Genomic DNA, 16,858 nt, shown 5'->3' on the forward strand with positions numbered 1-16,858 from the left:
AGGTCTTGTTTTCTAAAGAGAATTGTATTTACAGCCACTCTGCCAGTGAGGAAGTATGACTATTAATCTGATGTATCTTGATAAGGAGATGTGGAAAAGTTGAACCTCAGGCAAAAATGTCTCTGGACGCTGACTTGAATAATAAAAAGAAGTTTATTACAAAAGTTCAGACATCAAAACAGATTTCTGCAGTAAAATCTGGAGGTCCCAAAACCAGAACGAAGACCCAAAGACCTGATGTAAAGTTCTGTCTTATATATGGTTTAAACAAAGAGAATTCCTCAGTCCTGTATCCTCCAATCATAGAGTTTGTATATAGGATATTCGTGTGCGTAGAAGACATGTTCGTGTGTGAATCCAGTCTATAGGACAGAGAACCTTATATGGTAAATCTTGAGTGTGTATCATAAAATGCTATGCTTAGATCCCTCAAATCACACTGGTGTATGTGTATGATAGGGGGGTTGACTATTTAACTGCAATTAAAATATATATATATATATCTATACATATGTGGGTATTCGTTGTACCTAACCTGACATGACCCTGATTCGGGGCTTTTGGTAACCAAAACAAGCCAAAACAAGATGGCTGTACTCCCACGCTCTATATGTTTGCTACTGAACATGGTTCCTTTGTAAGAGAAGGTGGTGCGGGGTAAAGTTCACCAGTCAGAAGCTTCATTTTTTGTAATTACCTTTTAACAAAATTCCCATCATGCTTTTCCGTCCAGACCTTTGTTCACATGCTACTCCCAGATAGAGCTGCTGTTTATCCAGGGCCCACTGCACAATGGACCCTCACAAAGCCTGGGATGAAAAGTTTGTCTTATGTGGTATTTTTTAAATATATAATTAATATCACAATGAATTGGCTGAATTAAGGGTTTGGGAGATTGAATTTTACATGAACAATAATGGATGTTCTCTAAGGCCCTCTCATGTCTTTAAAAAATAATTACTGTGTTTAGAAAATTACTCTCAAAACAGCTCATACTGTACTTTACAGCATGCTGTGTGGCTCAAACTGAAAGTGCCAGTGAAATACATATTTAAATTTAAAGTGTAACCAAATTGCATGTTTGTTAATACTTTTCAGGCATATATTTTTTACATATATATATATTTTTTAGAACATAAATAACTGGTATCTAAAGGTATCAACATTCTAGTATTAATCCACACATCACTAGATTCAACTGAGTTTCATTTAAATCATATGTCATCAACAGCCTGAGGAGCAGAAGGCAGGAAACAGTCATGTTTCACCCCAAGAAAAGGAAAATCAGGTTTCCAAGAAAGAAAGGGTGAGAAGCACAATGTAACACACAGTTAGAGCAGTTAGCAGCCGCAGTTGTTTTCAACAAGGCTCAGGAGTGTTGCCTTGCTGACAGGAGACTGGGCGAGTGTGACAGTCTTCATGCAAAGCTCTTAAATCTTCTTTGGCCTTAGCCGGCTTATCGGCTGCATCCAGAAAGCTGAAGTAGTAGGGATTGGCAGTCATCAGGTCCACAACCCCTTGGCTGCTCCCATCTGTACCAGCAGAGGGTAAAGCCCAGCCATACAATCAATGTTGGCCTTTGTGGCCAGGTGCACTTCCATGAAAGCCTCCTCCTTGTCTTCAATGTCTGCTGGATCCATGGTGGTCAGATCGTTCTGTCATGATTTGAGGAGGAAGTGGACCCAAATGCAGGACAGTAAGGCAGGAGGAAGATGGGACAAAGGTCAAAACTGTGAAAAAATGTACAGACTAAACAAGAGACATGTTGGGGAAACATGACCGATGATCTCACAAAGGACAACTGAAACCAAGGGATATACAGTAGGGAAAATGTATTTAGTTAGCTACCAATTGTGCAAGTTCTCCCACTTAAAAAAATGCCTGTAATTTTCATCATAGGTATATGAGACAAAATGAGAAAAGAAAATCTATAAAATCACATTGTGTGATTTCTAGAGAATTTATTTGCAAATTATGGTGGAAAACCAGTATTTGGTCAATAATAAAAGTTCATCACAATACTTTGTTATATACCTTCTGTTGGCAATGACAGAGGTCAAAAGTCTTCACAAGGTAGTCCATGGCCTAGACTTATATTCGGTACCACTCAAGGTGGCAAAACTGGCAACAATTTTTGAAAAGGTACATGTCTATAGATTATATTTTGGTATGATAACATGTCCTAAGTGGTAGCTTTGTCACAGTTATCAGCACATGAAGTTAGTCACCCCCTACAAGAAATTGGATTCTAGGCGCTGGTGCATATTCTATTTATTACTCATTTTCCAGACTCTTACTCATCTTTTAAGAGGGCACCTTTGGTAGCATTTAAAAGGGTAGTCTCAGAGCTTTCATTTAAACTCAGTTTTGCATCTGTCTAATTTATACAGAAGTTGCATGGAGTCTTCAAACTATCAACAAATATTATTTTCCTCAATTTTTGCCTAAACTGTAGTATTTTTTTGAGCATTGTGAGAAGTAGAAACGACACTGGCACAAATAACAAAAACTGAAATACTCACAGGACTGTAACAATTCAGTAAATGTATAATCTTCCCGTATTATCCCACTATTAGGGGAGATTTTAAGACCTAAAGTAGAACATGGGCCCAGGCGAGAATTTTTTACTACTCGTATTTCATCACTACATCATTACTGTATTTTCAAACAGCCTTTATTTTTAGATGATATTTCAGCTTCAAAAACCTTTCCAAGTGCTATCTTAGCTACAACTAACCTTTAACAATCTGATATGGTTTCCAAATCTTATTTATTAATCTTTACACCCAAATTTACCCAAATTTCCCTGAGGACTCTCCAAAGGGATTAATGAAGTATTTCTATTCTATTCATCATCATCATCATCATCATTATCATCATAGTTATCCATGGTTACAGCAACGTCTACATCATCCTCCTCTTCCCACTGATTGGTGCAGGTTTATAGTTTGCACATTTCTGCGCACTTCAGTTTGGCAGGAGCACGCTGGAAGCTTGCAGGTCCGTTTACACTTGCAGGCCATAAATTCCAGGACAGTCATGGGTGCTGGGTTCCTCGTATCCAGTCTAATGTCAGCATGCCTATGAAGAAATGCAAGATTGCAACTACATGTATAGCTAGTTATTTCTTGTTTGTTTTAGTGAGGAGCCCAAATGTCCAGAAATTAACTGTAGTACTGCAGTATTACAACAACAACAAATTAGTATAAACTCACCTTTGTCATCAGTTTTTCCATCCATGCTCAGAGGGACAGCCCTCTGTCTGGCTGTCCTTCCAGACAGTGCCTCCAGACTGCTGTTTGGTGGTTGGCTCACTATGTATGCAGCTGTAAGCAGTCACTACAAGGGGGAAGTAGGCTGGACTCCACTCACCTCACCCCTTTTGGTACAGAACAGCAGGTAGCGAAGATCACTGACATCACATACATTAGATGATGGTGCATACATCCTGCAGACAAAGGATTCCATATCTCTGCATAATTCCTTTGACATATCCCAGGATGTTCCCAGGGATTTGAAGGCCTCTTGAAATGTCCTGTTTCCTTTGGCAAGTTTAAGAGCACTGAGTTTTCCTCTTCCTGCAAAAGCATTTACACTATCACAAACTGTAAAGGTATGAACACCTACAAGTGCATCACATAGGTCATCTCCATGGAGCTCAGCAAGGCTGGTCATATCAATGTATCTTGTTCGATTGTTAGTCCCACATTTCAAAAACATGGTGCAGTTGATCTTCTTACAGTGTCCCAGACAAAGGATCATGACATCTGTATCCTCACTCACGATCATGGTAGTTTCAAGAATCAAGAATCTTTATTGTCATTGTGCAAGGCACAACGAAATTTTGTTTCAGAAGTTCTCGGCTTAAAAGGCACACTGTAATACACAAAGATAAAAAGTATGGAAAGGCAAAAAGCAATAGATCTCTAGATATTTTACAGCCATTTTACAGCCATTCTGGCTGCATGATTGGCATGTAGGAGCATGCGGGTATCTGCCTCCTCATGGGAAGACTTCAGCTCCTCCACAGTCCATCATTCCTTTTTAACTCAGACAATAGCATGTCTCTCCACAGGCTGCAAATAGCTGCTTGTCCTGAAGCTTCACCTGGTTTGCTGGCAGCTTCCACTGGTCCACAATGAATGTAATCAAGGTAGTTTTGCTGTCTGGATTACTTAAAAGCTTTCTCTACTGCACAACACTGTGTCCTGGGGCAATGGTCTTCCACTGAATGAACCACGATGGCATCTCTCAGCATTCGTGATTCATGTATTCCTGTACACATCAAAAACCACATCTATTTGCATACTCTTTCCTCCTTCATGCAAAGCCAGGTTCCGCACTGATCCAACAATCTCTCCAAAAGCCTTGCCATCACCTTTCAGTCTCTGAACAAGGCTCATTCCATCAATGATTAATGCAGAGCGATTTCCAGTATCTTCAACTGCTGATCCTGATTTCTCTTCAATGTCTAGCAAGGGCGGCCTTGTTGGTCTTTCTTCGTGAACCATCTGGATTTGAAAGTGACCAAGGCTGGGGACCAAGTGGATGAGTCAGGACATTTTTTATGTTAAGATGTCTACTTTGTGAAACAATGATCATATGCCCAAAGAGATTTCTGTCTGCTGTCAAGACCAGATCCTTGTTGTATTTTTGGTCTCCTCTATCTCCTTTTGTGATGCTTGAAAATGTCTTCAGATTCAGTTTTTTTTTTTTCATTTTGTCATGGAACTTAGTTTCAGGGCTACTAGTACACTACTGACAGTGTCTAACACCTGTATCCCCTTTCCTGATGGCTGCTCTAAATTAATAAAGAAACTGAATATACATGTGATTATTATGAGTATATATGAGTGATTACCATATGCAGCTAAATTTCTTTCACAATTCCCCTCTTTTGATTAAAGGAAAACCTCGTTTTACTATTAATCACACAAAACGCAAAGAAATTTACCATAACATCTTCACACAACAGAATGCCACTGTTATAATCACATCAATGGTCAAAATGCACCCAGATTAAAAAAAAAAACAAAACAAAACTCATAATCAACAGAAGTGGGAAATGAAGGAAGGATAAGAGCTGCTGATCCTACATGAGCATAGACACCCCTAGGTTGTAGTAAAAGCAAACGTTTAGAAAATATACACTGACACACCATAACATTATACTGAGGTTCAGAAATCATCATCATCACTGCTAAAACCAGTAAACCGATATCATCATAAGTACAAGTCATCACCTGCATGAGGTCCCGTAAATAATGTAAAACAGCTGAAATGTAGTTAGAAGCATCAGGAATCCAAATACAACACTCAGCACCTATTACCTGACTGGTGTCGCCCAGGTCAGCCAGAAGGAATCCAGAGCCATCCCATTATCCAGGGACGACACATAGAGCTTTAAGCTCAGGGGTCAGGGACTCAAAACCAGATGAAACTGGTACAAAGAGATTTTCAAGTTCAATAGTCAACTGATCTATGTGAAAAGCATTACGAGCAGTACCATAAGAGTGATTATACCACCTAGAAACTTAGACCATGGAGCTGACCTCTCTCTCTTATGGAAGCCAGAGTGGCGCCTGCAGGAATAGAGCAATAGTTAAAATAGAGGCCACACGTGCATAAGGAATAAGGAAGGCTAAGTAAGAAATACCACACCAGTTACCTGAAAGGAAGAGACAGGCAAGAACGGTGACCACAAACCTACACAACCCCTGTGGGACCGCAAGAACCCCAAGAAGGTGTGTGTGAAACAGCATATTCATACCATGAAGACCCAAAGAAGTAAAATGCACATCATACAAGCATAGCAGGACTTGCTCAGGTGTAGCAAATGGGATCAGGGAACAGACAGAACAGCTGGAATTTGTGAATTTCAGAGCGGTTTGCTCAGCCAGCACACATCATCATGATGATCAATCAGGTGACGTTTCACCCACTCCTGTGGCTGTCAGCCTCCATGTGAACAAGAAAAGAAATGAAGCAGATGAGTATTGGTCCACAACATCTGCATTTAAGCTCCCGTAGTCATCTGAAGGCCATGGTTGTTGCTAGTCACCACTCAGGGAAAAGGGGACAGGACAATCCATGTTGATTCATCCTGGTGGATCAGATGAGTCGAGATCTCCCCCAGAGATGGATGGGGGCGGGGAAGATTGAAGATTTCCAGCTGGTGCTGGGACACGGTTGCAGTGGCTGGCCAGGAAAACCTCCCACAGGGGCAACTGGTAAGGACCCGTGACCCTCTGAGCCGTTCAGTGCTCCCTCTGGAGTCCTCACCTACAATCCAGCCACCCTGCATCAGTGTGTGTGAAACTCGTCCTCAGCTGGTTTTGGGAGAGCTGCTGTCACCACCTGTAAAGCCTCAGAAAGCACAAGGAAAAGGTTTTGGAATAAACCAACACTGAATCCTCATCAATGACGATTCCAGGTAGGGCCGGCTCAATTCCAAGACCAGGAGGCCTGCTAGTGAGAACCTGAAATGGACTGAGGTTCAACCTTGTCCGGTTACACATCCTCATGCAGGTCAGGAGGAGGTAGAGAGCCGTCAGCATGCAAAGCAGAGAATGTGAAGGGAGGGGCAGAGTAGAGAGGGAGCGAGGAGGAGAAGTAGGGAGACGTCCAGTGAGAGACGCCGGAGTGAGACAGACAGAAGTAACGGTGCCTGCCAAGGTCAGCAACCCGAGACACATCCAAAACCAGCTTACAGTCCGATTTTTAGAACGGTGTCTGCGTCGCCAGAGCAACCAGCTTTATGAAAGAAAGATGTGGACAAACAAACATTCTAAAACACATCAACATTCACTCAAACCACAGGATAGTGTCACACATGCACATACCAACAAAAACATATCAGATATTTATTATAAAATCTGCTTGTTCCTGTAATCTAGGAAAACTAGTTATTACAGTTATTATAACCAAATTGTACGACTGGATCCTGAAGTCCACTGCTCCGGTATCACCCCTGTGAAAGCAGCCATCATCAGCAGTATGATCAGATGAATTAGCACAAGCACATGTGTCCATGGTGAAAATATCCTTCCTGTAAAAGTTTATCCCAAAATGTCACAAGGGTCAATATCATGTTTGATTTTCAAAATGCATATACACATATTCAAAAGAGATTTAGTATAGACGTCTTTTCCTGTAGGCAGATCCACATCATCAGTCCTGCTTATCAGGAAATTAAAGGTGTTTCTGGTTAATGGTATCAGAGTTAGCAGCATTATGAAACACAGCAACCATCCCTGTGTGGAAGCAGAGTAGAGTCCTAGAGGAAATCCTGCTGGAAGGAAAAGGTCAAGTAAACAACAGTCTGTTTGTTCAAGTCAGTCAGAACTTTGTCAGTTACGTCACTCGTTCTGTAGAAAAGCCAAATCAGAGCAGATAGATTTTCCCTGCATGTAGGAGGATCCTTGAAGGCCAATATAGCATCGATTTGGAAAGACATGAAGTCTGCTGGAGTTTTCTTAATCAATTCTTTAAACTCCAGGATGATATGGACATTAGGCCAATTTGAATTTCTGTTAATTATGTGTCCATCATCAGCCAAATTTTGCTCAAGCAACTTTTTCTCTTTTATTCTTTTACAAATCTTTTATTTTTATTTTACAAGAGAATCAGTTTAAAACATCCATGGATATCAGATTATTATGAAATAATTTGTATTTTCTCCCGGTACCTCTGTATTTATTCTTACAGTGTACTTTCCAGTGTTATTGCAAATAACAACAACAACCACCAAAAAAAAAAAAAAAACATTTAATCTATATTAAACGTAGGTTTGTTGAACTAGTTTTTCAAGTTTCCTTTCTTTTACTTTAACTAATTTCCATCTGGTTATTTGCTGACAGTTAAAAAAGGAGCTCCTTTAATTTGCTTTATTTTTATTTTTATTTTTTTTTTAATCACATTTTCTCTAAGTGCCAGGGATTTATTTTCCAAACTGTTTAATAATCCATCCTCTTTTTTTTCTCCCTTCTTCTTCTTTGATTGATTTCAAATCCTTAGTTTGCTTGATTGAAATATAGATCAGGCCTTCAGTGTTGATTCTTAAAAGTAAAATAGCATGTATTTTTCTCCCTTTATATATGTTTGAGACCTTGATCTCAAAGAGCCATGTTATCCGTTTTAATTTAGCAATGAGCCATGACGGATCAATACCAAAGAAAATCATTCCAGTATATTTGGATGTGGCTGCAAATAACCCCTAAATGCAGCATGTTATGGTTCACACATGAGACCACGGGTCAAAGTTATTATGCAGCCTTTTTAAGAGCAAAATGGAAGCTGTTTCAGTTTTATTATAAATTCTAGATACCAAGATATTCAAAATATCAACTTAAACCAGTTGTGAGCAAAAATAAAATAATCAGGACCCAGAGACACACAAGCAGTTTTTGTGCAAATCACGCACACACTTAAAGTTGTCAGGAAATCAGGAGACTTGCAGCTTAGTAGCTCATCATGCCATGTGATGTTGACATGTCATCAGTAGCAAGCAGATACTTCATTGCAGTGAGCGTGTGTGTTTTTGTTCATGTAAATGTGTGTGCACATGTATGTGTCTCTTGTTCCAGCTGTGAACTAGTCTTATGTGCAGACCTACTCTAGAACTGAAGCTGTCTTTTGTTTACTTTTAGCATCTTCTCTTCATAAAAGATAATATCTGATAAACTTCAGTGTATTAACAGAGTTTTGTATTAAATCATGAACTATTTATGGTATGAAATCAGAACGGTCTCACCATCAGTGTCACGTGGTCACATGCCCAATGACCCTTCTCACCACATGGATGTTCTGCCTCTGGTCAGCAGACCTGGATGGTTTTCCAACCTCTGGCCCCCACCACCCACCTCAGCCCAGTGGCCACGTCACCACGGAAACTGGGCCGGAAAGGTCACACAGTTTTCTCGGCATCAGCATCAGGTGGAGCAGGTAGGGGTGGGCATCAGTCTCAGTTCGTAGGACATGGTGGTGATAGAGTGTGTGTTTTTTTTTTTATATCAGTGGGTCTCTGCTGACTTTTATCCTGGTGGAAGAACTGAGTTGGGTCAGGTGTGCAGCCTGTGAGCTTCAGGAGAGGGTGTCTCAGTCAGAGACGGAGGGAGGAGGAAAAGGAGAAAAAGGAAAATAGGAAAATAGGGTTAATATTTATCCTACAGAGTGTGTATGTGTCTGAGGAAAGTTGCAAGTGTTTTCTCTCAGAGATCTGATAATGCTAAAAATAAATCTTCAGTGTGTGTGTGTGTGTGTGAGAGCAAAAAGCATTCTTCATTGCAAGCAGGGTGTCACTTAACTTTAGAAAGTGTGTCCTTGAGCGTTGTGAAGCAGAGCAAAACATTTCCTCAGACTGATCAGATTATTTGACAGCTTGTATATTTTCTCATGAAGGATGAGAAATGGAAGAACAAGAAAATGTTCTCAAAAACTGTTGTTCTCAAAGTCAGTTCTCCGTACACGCCTCTTGCGTAGAGCAGACTTATCAGCGCCATGAATTTAAATAAATGACTGAAGTTGGATAATGTACTTAAAACAAAGCCATCTGGCTATTTAGTGGGTTTTTTCTTTTTTTTTTTTTCTTTCTGCCTGCGGTCACTGTCTGCTACAGGCTCAGTGCTTCTCTATGTTTTTCCCCATCAGAAACCTTTATGGTATTTTTAGATCTCAGTTCAGCTTCCTCTTATTCTTATTACATTTCTTAAGCCGTCTTTTATCCCCTTTTTTGTTTGTTGCTTTTTCCTTTAGACTCAGAGTTCCTTCCGCATGAACACACCTACTGAGATCCATTCAGAACAAAATTCTATTGAATTTTTACTATATTTGTTACTCATAAAACTCATAAAATAAAATTACTTATAAAATCAAATAATTCTCCTGTGACAGAGGAGCTGTTGCTTAGAGTCTAGGGGGGGGGGGTACAGTCGTGAACGTCTTCACGGACTCCGAGTAATAAGTTTACCTGGCCACTCTTGGTCACTCCTGGTGGCCTTTTCCACCGGGGGACCTCTGCGGACACAGAGGGATTACCAGCTGCAGGCCTGTAACCCACAGCTAACACCGTGTACGCCCACGTGGTCCAGACTCTCACAAGCCCAAACAGACCCTCTGTCTCCAAACCAGCTTCACAACTTAATTAAACAAAGTACTTTTAACTCACCAGACTTATTTTTCAGACTATATTTTGAGTTTGTTGATTTCGGCGATGACTTCCACAGAACCAAACAAGGTTCTCCCTTTTAAAAACAACGCCTGAAAATCAGGTTCAGGTCTGTCGGACACCGTCGTTGGGTCCCCCTGGTCACTCGCAAAATCCTGCCCGACAATGCCAATTGTTGTCTGGAATGAGTAAAAGTATATAAGGTTTATTTACAGGAGAAGTATTGAAAAAAAAATTACTTGCAAGTAAAGAAAGTGATCATCCCGACTCGCATGAAGTCGGGAGAGACTCTGATGATTCATCAGAGAGAAACAGTTTTATTCAGCTGGGCCCCAGCTGAAGGTCAAACAGCAAGATAATAATATGAGGAATAGACGACCGAGTGAGCTAGGCCACTCCAGAGCCTTGAAATGCTTCTTACGAAGCCACTCCTTTATTACCCGTGCAGTGTGTTTGGGATCATTGTCATGCTGAAAGACCCAGCCACGTTTCATCTTCAATGCTCTTGCTGATTAAAGGAGGTTTTCACTCAAAATCTCAAGATACATGGCCCCATCCATTCTTCCCTTTACATGGATCAGTCGTCCTGGTCCCTTTACAGAAAAACAGCCCCAAAGCATGATGTTTCCACCTCCATGCTTCACAGTGGGTATGGTGTTCTTTAGATGCAACTCGGTATTCAACTCCTAAAACACGACAGGTTGAGTTTTTACCGAAAAGTTCTAATTTGGTTTCATCTGACCATATGACATTCTCCAATCCTCTTCTGGATCATCCAAATGTTCTCTAGCAAACTTCAGACGGGCCTGGACATGTACTGGCTTAAGCAGGAGGACACGTCTGGCACTGCAGGATTTGAGTCCCTGGCGGCGTAGTGTGTTACTGAGGGTAGCCTTTGTTACTTTGGTCACTGCTCTCTGCAGGTCATTCACTAGGTCCCCCCGTGTGGTTCTGGGATTTTTGCTCACCTTCCTTGTGATCATTTTGACCCTACGGGGTGAGATCTTGCGTGGAGCCCCAGATCAAGGGAGATTATCAGTGGTCTTGTACTTCTTCCATTTTCTAATAATTGCTCCCACAGTTGACTTTTTCACACCAAGCTGCTTACCTATTGCAGATTCAGTCTTCCCAGCCTGGTACACGTCTACGATTTTGTTTCTGGTGTCCTTTGACAACTCTTTGGTCTTGGCCATAGTGGAGTTTGAAGTCTGACTGAGGTTGTGGACAGGTGTCTTTTATACTGATAACGAGTTCAAACAGGTGCCATTAATGCAGGTAACGAGTGGAGGACAGAAGAGCCTCTCAAAGAAGTTGTTGCAGGTTTGTGAGAGCCAGAAATCTTGCTTGTTTGTAGGTGACCAAATATTTAATTCATTAAAAATCAGACAATGTGATTTTCTGTATTTTTCGTTTTTCTCATTTTGTCTCTCATAGTTGAGGTATATCTATGATGAAAATTACAGGCCTCTCTCACCTTTTTAAGTGGGAAAACTTGTACAATTGGTGGCTGACTTAATACTTTTTCTGCCCCACTGTAAATACACAGAGGTGAACTAACAAGGAACAGGTGAAGCAAATTTAGCAAATTAAACCAGGTGTACAAACAAACAGGAAGCAGAAAGCAAAATATAAAGCACAAGGGAAAGAACTACTAAAATAAAACAGGAAACCAGACAGGACTATGAGAAACCATTTAACCCAAAACCCATAGACCATGACACCCCCATGTTCTCACCATGAATCCAATGAACACTTTCTCCTTATATTTCACACAGTAGCATGTAAAACCACTTCTGTCATGTTTTGTTTTTTTTCTCGAACTCAAGAATGTGTACCTTTCACAACATGCTGCTCGTCCTCTCAGTTAAGTCATAGAATTTAATTTCCGTGCAAGCACAACTAGTCTTGCTCACACTTGACACATTGTGCAAACAGAATAATTAAGGCAGCATGCTCTGAGAAATAAATGTGTTTCTTAATAACTGAAAATCGTAAGATTTGAGCTGGGGTATGATATCTTGATATTTGAAAGTATGTAGATTAAGTGAATGTTTTCTCTTTGCTCTGCACTGCGTGAGGGCATAGATATACAGTTTCCTGCAGATATAATTGGAGTTATGAGGATTATGAGAAGTATGTAAATATAACTTATCTGATATTTACACATCAGTATAACCAGGTCACATCAGTGTTTTCATATAAATGGCTTTAAACATTATTGCTTCAAATAGCTGTCAAGATTCTTTCAAAATTAAAAAAAAAAAAAAAACTAGCACTAAGCGATCGTGCGACAAAAGCAGAAGAATGACCCCCAAACACTTTTATCTCTTACATGCTAAAGGTGTTGCATTTTTCCACTTAGTTTTCTGACCAAACTGTTAACCCTCTGCTGCATGAACAATTAAAAAAGTGTCATTCGTTTCAAAATGCTTTTCTAAAATCGATTAACATAGCAATTGCAAGTTTTCCTTGATACAATGCATTATTTATTTTTTATTGTAAATGGTGTTGAACTCTTTGCTATAAATCCATATTAACTCTGGTTCCATAATTCATATTTATTCAGGAAGTTTTCCAGCCTTTTGTTAAAAAAGTTTTCTAGGATTTTTGAGAATTATGGGAGGAGTGACACTGGCCGGTAGTTTGTGTAATGATGTTTGTTCCCTTGCTTAAATAACGGTATTACTTTAGCTATTTTAATTTTCTGTGGCAATGAGCCAGTTTGGAACGATAAATTACAAATAACCGGTTAGTGGCTGTAAGATGCAATCAATAACTTTCTTTACCAATGCCATATCAATACCATCACAATCAGTAGACAGTTTGTTTTTACAGGTCATAACACCAGATTTCACCTCCAACTAATCCACCGCTGAGAGGAAGACTGAATGAGAAGGATTCCTTATCAATGTTCCACTTACAGCTTTTCCATAATCTGGAATCTTTGCTGCCAACTCTGGTCCAACATTAATAAAAAAAAAAGTTATTCATTCCATTTACTACTGCCTTCATGTCATAATTATTAACACAGTTATCAATAAAATGATTTTGGATATGTCATTTTCTTTGTCCCACTTCCTCTTAGTTTATTCAATATTTCCCAGATGCCTTTTATTTCATTCTTAGTCTCATTCTGCTGTTTTTCTGTCATATATTTTTACTTGTTCTTATTATGTCAGTTAACTTGTTTTTATAGCTTTTATATCTGCTTTCAGATTCTTCAGTTCTTAATTTAGTAAAGTTTCTATAAATATAGTTTTTCTTTTTACATGCATTTTGTAGTCCCTTGGTTAGCCATGGAAAATTTTTATATCTATAGCTTTTCTTTATTAATTCTTGTAAGTGAGCAATTTCTATCATATAATGATTTAAATATATAAATAAATTTGTCCACTTACATGCTTTTTTCCTACTCTTACCCTCATTAATCCATAACTGATGCTGATAAAAACAAACACAGGTAAATGGTCACTGGCGTTACTCATCAGTTTACCACTTACCATAGTGTGTTTGATCATGTTTGTAAAGATGTTGTCTATCAGTGTTGCACAATGTGTTGTTATTCTTGGGTCTTGTGATTTTGGGGAACAGGGTTAAACTAAACTTTGTATTTAGGAATTCATCGGTCTGTTTATGTAGCTTTGACTTTGTGAGGGCTATATTAAAGTCTCCACAAACAAAAACATCCTTTTGGCCAGTTCTTGTGTACATCTTATCCATATAGTTTCTACATTTTTCTAAGTCTGATCCTTGTGCTCTATATATGCAACTTACTATGATAATTCTCCTGTTTTACATTATAATTTCAGTTGTCAAAAATTCCATCAACTCATCCATAGCTGGCATCATGTTGGCTAACATTTTACTTTTCAGTTTACTGTCAACAATGCTACCCCTCCACCAACTTTGCATTTTCTATTTTATGTGTACATCTCATATCCACATAAATTTAAATTTGCCAACATTCCATCCAGTTGCCTTTACTGATAATAAAAATATTCATTGCTGACACGATGAAAATAATTATTATGGGTCAATGTCACAGAAAGTGTCTTGTAGTTTTTGTTTAGAGATCACAAAGGTTTTCAATTCTGATCTGATTGAAACAAAAGAAAATTTACTCATAATGAGCAGCACTAATAATTGTATTTTTGAACTATTATTTCAATTTGTCCAACTCCTCCATAATTTTTTTTGTTTCTTCTGTAGTCCCGAGCAGTTTTATCCACACTTCCTTGACCATGTTGACTGTATTTTCCCCTGCTTTCTAACTGCCCTGGCTTGCCTTGCAATTTCTTCTTGGAGTTCTTGGACAAAATTTCATTTATGTACATAGCAGTTCCTCTCAGTTTTTTTAGTTTGTTGCAGCATATCTGATTTAGCTTTTCTGTTAGTAAACCTTATGGTAATTGTGGTTTTTGTTCCCTTGTCTTTTCTTTGCAACATATGGCAAGCTGACAGGGCCGGACTGGGACAAAAACTCAGACAGGGAGACATTCACTCAGGCCACCTCTAGACTGCTACACCTATACTGCACACATATGCTCACACCTCTGTGTGCACAACCACAAATCTGTGCACCCACATATGGGTGACTAATCGTCAAAAGCCCGTTATTCTATTTTTCATTCATTCATTCATCATTCAATTTAAAATTCAAATCAAATTTATATTTAACAGCCATGAACACAAAACTAAAAGCCACCAGTTCTGTGCTTTTCACTCCCCCACTCTTCAAAAGGTTCAGTACAACAACACAGCAGGATTCAACATAACTTTTATTTTTCTGTTCATTTTTTCTATGCCAGATTCCTATAATAAATTTAATAGAAAATGAAAGGTTGATTCAACTTAAAAAGATAAGACACTGGGAACCTTTGGGAACCTTATCAAAGGTTCCCAAACTTTTTCAGCCCACCTGTAGAGCCATGTTTGCTTCAGCAGAACCCACCAAATTTTTCATGACGTAAAACAGTCACCACAACAGTGAAAATAGTGAAAAACGGTTCATCAGCATTTAACCTGGACTAATAAAATGTTCTTCACTCTACAGCTGTGCAACTACTTGTGTGTTGGACAGGGACAGATGTGGACAGTATATGTGGACAGACTGTTAGTAGCCAAAGTATTAAAAAATCCACCTGCCAGCTTAATACAACACAAATAATTAACTAATAATTTTATTTTATCCAGGTTATACCAGGAAACCCCAAATATGAGCTACTGTAAACGGTAGCATATCCATGTGTAGTTATGTGTTTGAGCCAAAGCGGTTTAATAATAAAACAAACCCGTGCAACATTTCCAGAAGAATGAAGTTTAGACAGGACAGGAGGTAGTATCCTCCCAGATCATTATTACAGCCAAATTATTAAACGGTAAACTCACGTGATGTTGCGGTGGCTGGACACCACTGCTGGTGGGGGATTTGAAAATATCTGACATCTTCCTGCATTTCCTTTTCTTCAAGAGCCTTGTTTTTTTTTTTTTTTTTTTTTAATAAGTTCTCTTTCTGCTCCCCTTTTCGAGTCCATCAGTAGCCAGCACCACGTCCCTCTGTCTCTCTGTTCCGCCTGCACGCACTCTTGTGGTGATTAGTTCTCCTGTTTCAAAAATAAAACTTGATGACTGATATTTTTAATCAATTGCCAATTGGTGAAGGTGAAAACTGACGAACACAAATCATTTGATTGGTGCCAGTTTCTACAGACCAATCAGTTGATCCAATGTCATACCAGTCCGGCCCTGCAAGCTGAAATAGATTTTGAGTCAATAACAATGTTTTTTTTTTATTATTATTAAAAAGCTTAATATATGATATCTGCTGCTCGGGGATGTTTGCTTCTCCTAGAGCCTTATCGTCGCCACCCTGCCAGCTTCAGCTGTCACATGAGGAAAGGTTCCTGGTGTTCAGCCCACTCACGACATCATTGATTCTGGTATCTTCTTCTAAGTCTTCGACACGTCTTTCTAAATACTTGATTGTCTTGTCTTTCTTTATAATTTTTGCTTTTAATTCACGCCAATAAGTACAGATTGTTGTTTCACTATTTTGGTGAATTCCTCAGACATAAAGTTGAGCGAGAGCTTGAGCTCCTCCAGCTCTTCATCATTTGCCTGATTCCTGATTCTTCTTATGAAGCACAGTGACCAAAAAAAAACAAAAAAAAAAAACAACAACAACAACAACAAAAATAAAACAAAAACAAAACACTGATGGTCACATTGTAGTTCTCAGGATCCAAAGCTAGCCCGATGAACCATGGAAGCCGGTAGCTGGCGACGTGACCAGTTCGCTGGTCTCTGGCATTGAGCCACAGATCTCTCGGGAGGTAAAGAGGTGGCACCGAGTCCCGGATACCCCGAGGGATCAATGGAGAAGCCGCACCGCGCCACAGATCTCCCGGTGGACAGAGAAGCCCGCCTGCAGGTTTTGTAGCTCGGTAAGTTTTCTGACCTAGTAACTGTGGCCGGACCACCGGTGCTCAGCTCAGACGCTGCTTTTCAGCTCTGACTCTGAAATGTGGGCGTTGACTGTAAAAATCAACAAAGACTTCCTGAAAAAGTTATAACTGCTTTGGAACAAAGCAAAGATGTGGAGCTTTCAGAACTTCTTTTTCATTCTTGGCAGTAAGTTGTTTATTTCAATAAATGATAATTATATGTCTGAAGAATTTCCACATTCTATTAATA

General features: G+C 39.4%; 1 protein-coding gene and 1 long non-coding RNA gene across 11 annotated transcripts in view; one reads left to right on the top strand and one right to left on the bottom strand.

Annotated features, from left to right (window-relative positions):
* Window positions 1-206: 206 nt before the first annotated feature.
* Window positions 207-16,267, bottom strand: LOC121637664. 3 transcript variants are annotated; one of them, XR_006009917.1, is made up of 4 exons: window positions 15,554-16,267; window positions 5,527-10,344; window positions 3,216-5,440; window positions 207-3,081 (listed from the first exon to the last, which is right to left on the bottom strand). It is a non-coding gene; the product is annotated as an uncharacterized LOC121637664 (long non-coding RNA). The 3 variants fall into 3 exon arrangements; XR_006009918.1 differs by having other exon boundaries at window positions 3,216-4,275; window positions 4,379-10,344; XR_006009916.1 differs by having other exon boundaries at window positions 3,216-10,344.
* Window positions 16,268-16,427: 160 nt separating this feature from the next.
* Window positions 16,428-16,858, top strand: part of LOC121637657 (polymeric immunoglobulin receptor-like) — a 93,109-nt gene continuing 92,678 nt past the window's right edge. For all 8 annotated transcript variants that reach the window (XM_041981845.1, XM_041981849.1, XM_041981850.1 and 5 more), the window contains exon 1: window positions 16,428-16,795. In XM_041981845.1, the coding sequence (XP_041837779.1) occupies window positions 16,759-16,795 (37 nt within the window). In that variant the 5' untranslated portion in view covers window positions 16,428-16,758. The remainder of the gene's footprint in view (window positions 16,796-16,858) is intronic.

The sequence above is a fragment of the Melanotaenia boesemani genome, chromosome 4, assembly GCF_017639745.1.
Source record: "Melanotaenia boesemani isolate fMelBoe1 chromosome 4, fMelBoe1.pri, whole genome shotgun sequence".
NCBI lineage: Eukaryota > Metazoa > Chordata > Actinopteri > Atheriniformes > Melanotaeniidae > Melanotaenia > Melanotaenia boesemani.